This window comes from Scardinius erythrophthalmus, assembly GCF_964197995.2.
Source record: "Scardinius erythrophthalmus genome assembly, chromosome: 4".
NCBI lineage: Eukaryota > Metazoa > Chordata > Actinopteri > Cypriniformes > Leuciscidae > Scardinius > Scardinius erythrophthalmus.
The window spans coordinates 43,567,645-43,580,096 of record NC_138224.1 but is presented as its reverse complement, the minus strand read 5'-3'; the positions used below and the strand labels follow the sequence as shown (position 1 = coordinate 43,580,096).

The 12,452-nt window shown below is 38.9% G+C and overlaps 1 protein-coding gene across 2 annotated transcripts in view; it reads left to right on the top strand.

Annotated features, from left to right (window-relative positions):
• The window catches only part of LOC308689602 (NACHT, LRR and PYD domains-containing protein 3-like), a 49,037-nt gene that overhangs the window by 15,412 nt on the left and 21,173 nt on the right, over positions 1-12,452 (top strand). The window contains exons 3-5 of one of the 2 annotated variants that reach the window (XM_081363408.1): positions 8,357-8,641; positions 8,779-8,841; positions 10,630-12,436. In XM_081363408.1, coding sequence (XP_081219534.1) covers positions 8,377-8,641; positions 8,779-8,841; positions 10,630-12,436 — 2,135 coding nt within the window. In that variant the 5' untranslated portion in view covers positions 8,357-8,376. Of the gene's footprint in view, positions 1-8,356; positions 8,642-8,748; positions 8,842-10,629; positions 12,437-12,452 lie in introns of both variants that reach the window. The other variant, XM_081363407.1, reaches the window with a different exon arrangement.

Below are 12,452 nucleotides of genomic sequence, written 5' to 3'. Positions count from 1 at the left end.
CTCACACACACTTGCTGTGCGGATATATGAATGCTTATAAAAATGTTATAGCCATGAAAAAAGGCTTTTATTTTTTCTAAATTCTCGAGTGCTTTGGCCTTATATGATTTTTGCAAGTTGAACTATCCCACATCAAAGAGCACCGAGATACTGACTTTATACTCCAGTTTGGATCTTGTTCAATCACATGTTTGTCTTCACTAGTGATGGCCGCTTCCCAGATAGCAACATTGTTTCGGCCCGGATCCGGCCCATATCTGGCACTTGTGGAATGCGGATCTGGCCCACATGCAGCGTGGAATGACGGCCCTTGGGTGGCCCACTCCTGTTTGCCAGATCTGGGCCACAAGCAGGCCATAGCAATGCCACATGTCAGCCAAGAGCAAAGAAATAAACCACAACTGGTCCTTATCTGAGCCATAAAGTCTGTGTATATTAAATATAGAGTCATCTCAGCCTTAATAAGCCTGTTAACAAGCAGAAACACTGAAGGAAAGAAGAGAACAGAAAAAGAGACGAGCAGAAACACAAGAACTACAACTGACTTCAGCAACAGTCTAAGATGAAATCAACTGAAGAGAAAAGAAGACATTAAATCTGTGAAGATCTCAGCAGAGGAGGATTAAACAACTCCACAAACAGCATTACCAGCTTCACTTATTATTAACCAGACTGACTTTATTTCTGGCAGACGTCTACAGAAGTTCTTATTGAGAATTAACAGAGGTTTAACTATAATGTGTTTCATTTGAAGTCACCATAATAGTGAATAGTGTTTCCATTAGTTGGGCTCTTAACTCTTAGGATATCTAAACTCCTAGTCTTTTTTGGCTGCTGTGGCAGTGTGTTAGTCAAACACATTTGCAGCAGCAAAGAAAGCTAAAGTGAAATGAGATCAGGTGATGATGGTTACCTGTTGATGATTTTATAATCATCATGAAATAACCTGTTTCACTGATGTCTTTGTAATCAAACAATTGTGTTGATCCATTAATACTTTCACATCACAAACCCTGTGTTACTGCAGCATGAGATCCACCAATATTATAACAGTCAGTTTAAAGCTTTTATCAAACATGAGATAAAAAAAAAAATTTAGCTTTTGTTGACACACACAGATATCAACAATCAGCGTATGAATCTCAACAATGGTGACAATCACAAATATTTAGATAAACAGATAAATTCAGAACATCACTGAAAAGCTACTAATTCACAACAAAACCAACAGCAAAAAATAAAAGCAAATATTTAGAATCAAACAAAATTATAGAACAATTCAGCTGCATAATTTATTCATGTTGCAATGCATGCTGGGAGTTTTGTAATATGCTGGTACCCAGCATGCATTGCAGCAAAGTACTTTTGATTGTCACCATTGTTGAGATTCATACGCTGATTGTTGATGTCTGTGTGTCTCATCATAAACTGACTTTTTTTGTGCTCATGTTTGATAAAGTCTTTGAACTTATTGTTATAATATTGCTGTATCTCATGTTGCAGTAACACAGGGCTTGAAAATATTAATGGATCAACACAATTGTTAGATTCCAAAGACATCAGTGAAACAGGTTTCATTATGATTATAAAACCATCAACAGGTAACCATCATCACCTGATCTCATTTCACTTTAGCTTTCTTTGCTGCTGCAAATGTGTTTGACAAACACACTGTCAGAGCGGCCAAAAAAGACATAATATATTATAAGAGTTAAGAGCCCAACTAATGGAAACACTAATCACTCTTATGGTGACTTTAAATGAAACACATTAGAGTTAAACCTCTGTTAATTCTCAATAAAAACTTCTGTAGACGTCTGACAGAAATAAAGTCAGTCTGGTTAGTAATAAGTGAAGCTGGTAATGCTGTTTGTGGAGTTGTTTAATCCTCCTCTGCTGAGATCTTCACAGATTTAATGTCTTCTTTTCTCTTCAGTTGATTTCATCTGAGGCTGTGTCTGAAGTCAGTTGTAGTTCTTGTGTTTCTGCTCGTCTCTTTTTCTATTCTCTTCTTTCCTTCAGTGATTCTGCTTGTTAACAGGCTTATTAAGGCTGAGATGACTCTATATTTAATATACACAGACTTTGTGGCTCAGGTAAGGTCCAGTTCTGGTTTATTTATTTGCTTTTGGCTGACATGTGGCATTGCTATGGCCTGCTTGTGGCCCAGATCTGGCAAACAGGAGTGGGCCACCCAAGGGCCGTCATTCCACGCTGCATGTGGGCCAGATCCGTATTCCACAAGTGCCAGATGTGGGCCGGATCCGGGCCGAAACAATGTTGCTATCTGGGTTTCGTCACGTGAATTCGGTATAAAAAAGGCTTTGTTACGTCACAACTGTTTCCAAATGTTTCTAAATTTCAAAGGTTCACTGTTGGGGTCGATCCCAGTAAACCTGTGTTTATGGTTTTTACCTGATCTCGGATCAGTTTTATAGTTTTGAAGACATTTTAATGAGATGTTTGTGTAATTTGGTGAAGGACAGCCCTGCCATTCAACAATCTAAACTATGTTTCCAGTACAGCAACATTACTCACTGCTTAACTACTGTAGTATGATGATAATTGAAGAAATCACCTAATTCTAGTATCAAAATGATAAACCTGTCAGATAACTCGTTCAGAGTAACAGTACTAGAGCATAGACTGCCTTAATGTTGAGACAACAAATGGCAAAAGTGTAAAAGGGAAAAATTAAAAACAGATTATGAGGTGGTAAAGAAATTGATTTTCACAATGACTTTTGGAAATTACAGGGTGAAACTTGTGCTAAATGCAATTTTGAACCATTGACAAAATCAAATGCTTACAGATGTGTCTATAATGAGGATGATTATTCCTGGCACAACAAACTGCTGTTCACGAGCAGTGTATGTCACTACTGAAATTATTCTCATTAACATTATAGTTCATGGCATTTGACTGCATACAACAGTACTGATTATATATATATATATATCAGTTTGTCTTTATGTGAAATCTGGAGGGAATAAGTGAATTCTTCCTGGTGCCTTGAAGGGAAGAATGTAGTGAGCAAGTCTAAGCCAGATGTGTGAATTTTCCAGATGTGACAAAACTCTTTCTAACAATGAGAAATCAAAACTAATGACACACAAGTTGTTTGTGGTAACAAAGCTTATGTATTCCTTTGTAAGGGATTTTAAGGATGTTATTTGGCTTCTATTACTGGCAATGTGAGTAATGTCAGAGGAGAGGATTATGTGAATTATCTTTTAATCATGACACAGATCGAGAATTTAATCTCTGAAACTGAAAATATGATCAATGTACAGAATGAAGTACAGGCACTACATGAGGCCACCTTTGGTGTTTGAGGACACAGCAAAACTCACTTAGTTCTTTTGCTGACATTGCAGAAGAAGTGCATGTAATGAGGAAGCTTGTTTTACTAAATCGAATGGCTCTTGGTGTTCTGTTAGCCTCCCAGGGGGGAACATGCAACTGTTATTGTTCATATATCCCAGACAACAGTGGAAGAGCAGTGCACGATTTAAAGGGTTAGTTCACCCAAAAATGAAAATTCTGTCAGTAATTACTCACCCTCATGTTGTTCCAACCGCGTAAGACCTTCGATCATCTTCGGAACATAAATTAAGATATTTTTGATTAAATCTGAGAGTTGTCTCACTCCTCTATAGGCTGCTAGGTGACCGAAACTTGCTGGCCCAGAAAAGTTATTAAAGAGATCGTTAATATAGTCCAAGTGACTCCAGTGGCTCAATCTTAAGTTTATCAAGCGACGAGAATATTTTTTGTGTGCAAAAACAAACAAAAATAACGACTTTATTCCACTATTCATTTCCTTCTCTCTGTGCCTCTTAGTGTTTTTGCGCTGCGCGTCTGTGTTGCACGTCATCACGCATCACACACATGACCAGCGTCGGCCATTAGTGAGCCTATGTGGTGACGTGTAACACAGACGCGCTATGCAAAAACACTACGTGAACCAACTAGAGGCCCAGAGAGAAGGAAATGAATAGTGGAATAAAGTCGTTATTTTTGTTTGTTTTTGCGCACAAAAAGTATTCTCGTCGCTTGATATACTTAAGATTAAGCCATTGTAGTCACTTGGACTATATTAACGATTTCTTTAATAACTTTTCTGGGCCAGCAAGTTTCAGTCCCTTAGAAGCCTATGGAGGAGTGAGACAACTCTCAGATTCAATCAAAAATATCTTAATTTATGTTCCGAAGATGAAGGTCTTACGCGGTTGGAACAACATGAGGGTGAGTAATTACTGACAGAATTTTCATTTTTGGGTGAACTAACCCTTTAACTAACTCAATACGGATCATGTCTTTACTCCTCTGAGTGGGACACATGGTTTGGATCAATATTGGGGCCACTGTGGAATCTTATGAAAGCACCTTTATTAGTTAGTTTCAGGACTGTTTCTCATCAGACTCTTGTACATTGGTTTGTTTTGTGAGACACTCAACTGGCATTAGGCTTTCATCCAACATCAGACACACATAGAACAGAGCAGAGAAGAGCTGTTCTGTTAAAGAGCATGTAGAAAGAAGAGTACGGCCTGATCACACAAGCTTTTCAGAGTATCTACCTGAATTTTTGGTCAACGATACCAGGGACACCGAAACACCGGGGAACATGAAATTTGGTGGGCATGAAGCCCCACTAGACTTTTACGGAAAAATTTCGTTTGGTCCCTGGGGGCCACTCACACTGACATCCACACGCACAGACACACACCCATACACACACATACAAATCCACATGCACAGACACACACACAAACACACACGCGCGCACACACACATGTACGCACGCATACATACACGCACAGACACACACACCAACACAGACACACACATACACAAACACACACACACAGACAGACATGCACATACTACTACTTTTTTTAGGTATCAGCCATATTTTTTGTGGAAAGCCAGTGCAGGCCTGAGCGGCGGTCATATATTGTACCGCCATGCGTACATCTAGTTAGTTATGTTGTTGTCATTTGATTGATAATTTATTTATATTATTGGTTTCATATATATTGATTTCATCTGGGATGTGTGTGTGAGAGTTGGCGAGAGCAGTTAGCATAAAGCCTACTGTAGAGTAAGAGATTTCATCTGGGAGGTGTGTGTGAGAGGTGGCGAGCGCAGTTAACCCTCTGGGGTCTGAGGTGTTTTCTGGGTCCTGGAGGTGTTCTGACATGCTCTGACATTTGTGCTTATTTCTGTTACTTGTGACATTTTCATGGCTAAAGTCTGATTACACTGTATTCAGCACAAACTCTGCTACAATAATATATCAGCAGCATGTATGTAAAAGTTTGTAGTTTTGAGATAATGACATTTATGCGTGGTTTGTGAAAATACAAAAAAAAAAATTGGCACTGAAATAAGGTGATTAATGATCACATCATTAATATGTATGGATTTTCACACCTGAGAAAGACAAAGACCCTCCCTAATGGTCCTATTAGGAGCTATCAGGCCCTGTCATTCTGAGCAACCTTGCACAAAGAATGAGGAGATTTAAAAAAGAATGGGTTTTTGATTGTTTGGATTTATTTACAACACAACATAATCCAAAGATACACAACAAATTACAAAAAAGCACTCACTGAAAACAATGATCCAAAGACAGAGACCTTTGTGGCATTCCTAAAAACATTGTACAGAGACTCATGTGAATGTTGAAGTCAGCAGGACTCAGTGGCATCTGGTCCCTGAAAGAAAGAAAAAGTGAACATACTGATATCAAGAGAAACTATAGGGAATATAGTTCTAAAATATATTGGGAATAAATTTTAGATTTTTCTGGTTAAAATTGCTTTTTAAAATTCACAGCATACACACACACACACACACACACACAAATGTTTCCAACAATATATAATATAATGAACACCAGGTTTGTTGTGCCTTGTAAGCATATGCTATGCACAGTGCTGCATAAAATAAAAATAACAATAACCTATAACCGCATATAAATCTTCCAAAAGATGTCAGTAACAACTACGCTCGAGAAAAATATATTGATTGTTACTTCAAATGTTTCCATTCGTTATGATGATATGAAATGAGATAATAGTAAAAACATGAAGCCTTTGTTTGGTACGTTTTGCTTTTCAAACGCAATCGCGCTCCAAAATATGAAACATGGTTACCATATTATACATCTACGTTTGATCAGATATCCACAAACACAGTAACAGTAAACACGGGTCTAAATATTATAATATTCACCATATATGCAATGTGAAGTTTATGCAACAATAACAAACTAATAAGTAAGAATTTCTTACCTTACATCTTTCTTGTCTTCAAATCGCGTTCTTCTTCTTCTGAGGTAAAGCCAATGTAAGCTCACGGCACGTCTTTCAAACTCGACGAAAAGCAGAGACTTGTGAAGTTTTTTGGTGCTTTGTTTTTGGGGTAACGAGTGCGTTCGCTTTCCATGTGGAGATTTGTATGTGAATGTCTTTTGCGCGCGTGGGCGTGGTCAAATTAAAAATAATTAGCAAGCGCGTGAGAAGCTGGACATCTTGTTGGTTTTATACAAATTACTTAAGCAGAGAATATTTGTTTTCAGTTTGAATCCAATCATTTAAAAGTACACACTTAAATGATTATATAGATATATGGCTCATAAATGTGTGACAAGTATTCACTGAGTTTTGTTTCAGTTTTATAGACGTGCTCAAGAAAAAAAAGTTCACCCAGACGGAGAGGCAGAACGCACACCCTGTTTATTTTCTTTATTTTACAAAAGCACAACGTTTTGATTCGATTATAAGTGGACATACAAAAGTAGAAATATCACAGATTCTTTTTTCATATTTCTTTTTTCTGACCATAAATGACAGAGAAATTTAAGTTTATTGTGCTACTATGTGAAGAAAATCCAGCAAAACCCACCAGCGCGTTTGTCGACCTCAGAGGGTTAACAGTGCATTAACTAATGTTAACAAATACAACTTTTGATTTCAATAATGTAGGCTACTAGTAAATGGTGAAATTAGCATTAAGAAAGATTAATTAATGCTGTAGAAGTGCAGTTTATTAATAGTTAATGTCAATTAATGTAGTTGACTAGAGTTTAATAAATTGAAATATAGTGTAAAATGTTACCGATCTGTTACACACTGATTCTGACGTCTCATGAATTCAGTGTCGGACAGATCAGTTTTAACCATTCATTAAAGTGAATCAGTTCAAAGGAGTCATTAGTTCGCGAATTATGCAATGTGTCATTAACGTACGTCTACGTGTTGTGTGATTATCCCGGCAGATAGGACATCGCACAAGATTTGTGTCAAACACAGAAAACATTTCATAACTTTTGTTTATTGAAAGTGTGGTTTATGTCAGCTGAATGTGCGGAACGCTTTTCAGAAAAGATAAGGCAATGTATTTTAGCACAATTCACACCCAGCGGTAATTCAAGAAATAAATCTCCGAATGCGCCACGTGAAACTTCGGTCTTTCGACCTTTTATAATCGTGTCAAATTGTTAATAAATTTTGATTAATATGAGCGAGGGAGAGAGAGCAAGAGTGGAAAGAGTGCGCGCCCTCTCTGCTCGTTCTTTCAGTTAACATGTCATGCACCCTGTCACGGGTGCAGCAGTCATCTACATTAGGCTACTCACCGATCAAATAAGGCTTTGGCGGGACAAAAATGCGCTTTGGCGGCCGGCAAAAAAATTCAATGCAGTAAAAACCCTGATGTTTCTTAAATGACTGAAATAGAAGCGAACTCGTGAACAGGTTTGGCAGCAAGCCAGCCAGGTACCCAGTTTGTTTCAGCATGTCACAAAATATCGCTCAGGTTCTACTCGCAACATATAAATAAATCCATGCGAATTTTAGAAGAAAGGCCTGCACTTAACACAAATTGAAACTCATAGGCCTAGTTGGATGGGGGTTCGAAAATTGAATACCTCGACAGATGATGTTTATTACTTTTTAATACTTTTTAATGGCCTTCATTTTGGCTAATTTCATTTACTACCTTTTAATACTTTTTACAACCCTGCGGACACCCTGTGTGTGGAGTTACGTTTGAACAAATCACCTGAAAGATTCATGTGTGTTTGGTTCGTTCTCAATCGCTACACAGGGCCAATAGGAGGGCAACATCACCTATCCTGCCACATAAAGGATGATAGTGTTGATGATTTTCCTTGGATATGAGTGAGTGAGAGTGATTAGCTGCTGAGAAATAAGATTATAGGACCCCTTTAACAGATGAGTTTGGATGAGAGTCCTGATCCGATCACAGCTTCATTTCATAATCCAAATAACATTTAAGTGCTTATGTCAACATGTTAAAAGTGAAACTTCTTTTTATCCTGCAGCTGTGAATCTGTGAAGGGCGATGGCTTCTGTTAAAGTTGAAGATCTGCTTGAAAAATCACTGAGTGATCTGGACGAAGCTGAATGGAAGAAGTTTAAGTGGCACTTAAAGAAGGATCATGAATGTATAAAAAAGTCTGATATGAAGAATGCAGATATCTTAGACACAGTGGATAATATGGTATCATGTTTTGGGCAAGAAGAAGCTGTGAATAACATGGTGAAGATCCTGAAGAAGATGAACCAGAACAATCTGGCTGAGCAGCTGGAGAACAATCACAAGCAAAGTAACATTTAGTTCACTCTGACTGTAATGTGATTGATTGTTTACCAATATAAAGATTTGACTTAAACTTTGCTGTACTGATGTGTTTGTGAGACTTATGTTTCCCAGTGAGTGATCCTCTCTCTCTCACACACTCAGTTCAGGCTGAAGGCAATATGAAGACGTCTGCAGCTGTTGGAGCTCATTCAGAAGAGATCAGGGGTAAATAATCCCTGTCTGTACGTGGAAAAAAGTGAAAATATAACAGCAGCCAACAATTACAGGGCCAAGAAGAACAGCAGCAGATCTTAAACAAGTACATTTATTATAACAGATTGTCTAGTCATTTTTTACGAATGGTTAAATGGTTTACAAGAGTCTTAAACCCTGAATTAAAACTTCTACAAGCAACTTCTACATACACAGGGTCATTGCAATAACCCCAAACTAACACTAATACAGTCTCATGTCTTGTTTGGTGTGCTAGATGTCAATGGATTGATCAAAAATCTTGTAATAATTTTGGTCCGTGTGGCCTTAAAGGAATAGTTTACTTAAAGGGATACTTCACCTCTGGGAAGATGAATGTGTATTTAAAATAGGTCATTTAAGTAAAAGAAATGTGAAGAAATTTTTGAATTTGGAGCTTTCTAGACTGAGAAAAGCCAGAAAATTTATTTTTGGCTTAAGTGGATGAAAGACAACAACTCCCAGAATGCACTTGCTTCGCTGCCTTAGGAGGCCACGCCTACCGGTAAGAGTGCTCAGTTGAAAACAACAAGGCTAGCCTACGTGATGAGTTTGCCAGGGATTTACAGAGCACCCAAAATGTCCGGGATTTGGCTTTTGCGTTCTACAGTCGCCATTCATTATGTTTACTGTGGCGAGCAGGACGAGGCTGACGGCCGCGGGAGAACGGCGCGAGGCCGGTGGCGTCATTACTGAGACGCACCGGTCTCGCTCGCATCTCTCACGGAGGAGCAGGAATTTTCTTAGAAATGGTAAAACGCACATCAACCGATCACTTGTTTAGCGTTCATGTAAACACTACATTCAGATTAACCGATCGGAATGAATTCAGTTAGATTGAAACAAAAGGTGTGCATGTAAACAATGAATGGCGACCGCAGAATGCAAAAGCTGAATCCCGGACATTTTTAACAGTCTCCCTCGCCGGACAAGTCCGGGAAAAAGAGGATGGTAACCCCTACTTACTCAGCTTTCTCCTACTATTCAGCTTTCTCCACAGAACAAGAGCCTGCTAGCTTAGCTTCCAAAGAAAGACGGCTGACACTGTGTGCATTCTGTGAGTGAGATCCCACCCTCTATGGGCGGACTGAAAACATGCGGAACAACGCCATCTATTGGCTGTAGTCTTTAGCCTCTGGCCAGAAAATCCTCCGATGACGCAAAATGACGATTTTTGCGTCATCGGAGGATTTTTTCCAGACAAAAAATACATAAATCTCTCCTCTCAGGGGAATATGAGGGTGGAAAGCATGGTAATTCGAAAATACTACAGGTTTTCTACTAATACAAAGCTTAATGCTAAATCCTGAAGTATCCCTTTAAAAAGGATAATTCTGTCATTTTCTCACCCTCAAGTGGTTTCAAACCTGTATGCATTTCTTTCTTCTGCTAAACACAAAGGAAGATATTTTGAAGAATGTTGGTAACCAAACAGTTGATGACCCAAACTCATTGACTTCCATAGGAGAAAAAGAAAATACGTTCATACAGGTTTGAAACAACTTGACGGTGAGAACTATTCCTTTAAGTTGGTCTGCATCCAATAGTGACAATCCGATAAATCCAATTCCAATTGCTTCAATTTTAATCATTGTTTTAATCAAGGCATTTCTATGTTGCAACTTAAACATAATCAGTGTAAGATGTGCATGTAAACACTTGCTGTAAGAGTGTGATTAATTTGAATATAGTAGAAGAAGGATTTTTTTGAAAAACACAATCACTTACTTTTTGCTTTTTCTTTTCCCCTCTTTCTTAAAGGCTCAACTGCAGACAGTCAAGTTACTCTTCATGATTACACAGAGACCAGCCGTAGACTGAAGGACAATTTAAAACAGGACTATGAGCAGATATTGGTTGGTAATTCAGAGACGGGTCATAAGGAATACCTGAGCGACATCTACACTGATTTATTTGTGGTGGGGAATGAGACTGGAGGAAGAGTGAACGACCATGAAGTGATACAGATCGAATCAAATCACAACCGACCGACTGCCAAGGAGAAGCCAATCGTGTGTAATGACATGTTCAAAGTCCAGTGTGACACGGGTCGACGAAACAGAAAAGTGCTGACAACGGGGATCGCAGGAGTGGGAAAAACTGTCTCTGTCAATAAATTCATCTTTGACTGGGCTAAAGGAACAGAAAATCAGGATATAGTCTTCATATTTCCACTTCCATTCCGTAGATTGAATTCGATTAAAGAAGAGTACAGTCTCATGGGACTGCTAAACAAATATGTCTTTAATGGTACTGAAGAATTGCCCTCTCTTCCTGAAGGTGATGGTAAAGTTATGTTCATCTTTGATGGGCTGGATGAATGTCGCTTTACTTTGAGCTTTAAAGAAGATGACACATTTATAAATGTAAATGAAAAAACAACAGTGAGTAAGATAATAATAAACCTTATCAAGAAACACCTGGTTCCCTCTGCGCTCATCTGGATCACATCCAGACCAGCAGCAGCCAGTCTGGTACCCCGAAACTACATTGATCAAGTGACAGAGGTGCGAGGATTTAACGATGAGCAGAAAGAGCAATACTTCATCAATAACAGCAGTCCTGAGGTTGCTGGAAACCTCATCAGTCACATCAAGAAATCCAGGAGTCTGTATATAATGTGCCATATTCCTGTCTTCTGCTGGATCTCTCTTATTGTTCTTCAGCCTCTACTGGCTCGAGAGAGTAATGACAAAACTCCCACAACTCTTACAGGGATGTACACAAGCTTCTTAATTTCTCAGAAGCAACAGATGGAAGAAAAATACTGTGATGAGCCTGAACCTAATTCCAATGCAGAGTCTTTTGATCAGATTATTCTGAAGCTTGGGAAACTGGCCTTTCAACAGCTGGAGAAAGGAAACCTGATTTTCTACAAAGAAGATCTTGAGGAATGTGGACTAGATGTCACAAAAGGGTCGTTGTACTCTGGGTTATGCACTCGAATGTTTCAGGAGGAAAAGGTTTCAGCAATAAAAGTTTACAGCTTCGTACATCTCAGCGTACAGGAATTCCTTGCTGCTCTTTATGTGTTTATGATGGGCAAAGACAAGAAAACAAACTCATTTCTTCAATCCTGGAGAGAAAAGCTGGCATGGAAACTGTCCAAAAACCCAATGTTTCGGCTTCATAAGGCTGCAGTCAAAAAGGCTTTACAGAGTGAGAACGGACACCTGGACCTTTTCCTCCGGTTCCTCCTGGGTCTGGAGTCCAATCAGAGTGACCTGAAGGGACTACTGCCAAGACTGGAACTCAAAACAGAGAACGTGAAAGACACTATTGACTATATCAAACAGACAATAGAGACAGAGAAATCAGTGGAAAGAGCCATCAATCTCTTCCACTGTCTGAGTGAACTGAAAGATGACTTTGTGGAGGAAATCCAGAAGACTCTGAGCTCAGGAAAACTTTCAGCACAGAATCTCTCCACTGCTCAATGGTCTGGTCTGGTGTTTGTGCTACAGATGTCAGAAGAGACTCAAGAGATGTTTGAACTGCAGAAATACAGAAGATCTGATGAAGCACTGGTGAGACTTCTGCCGGTGATCAGAAACACCAGAAGAGCACTGTAAGAGTTTTTATAC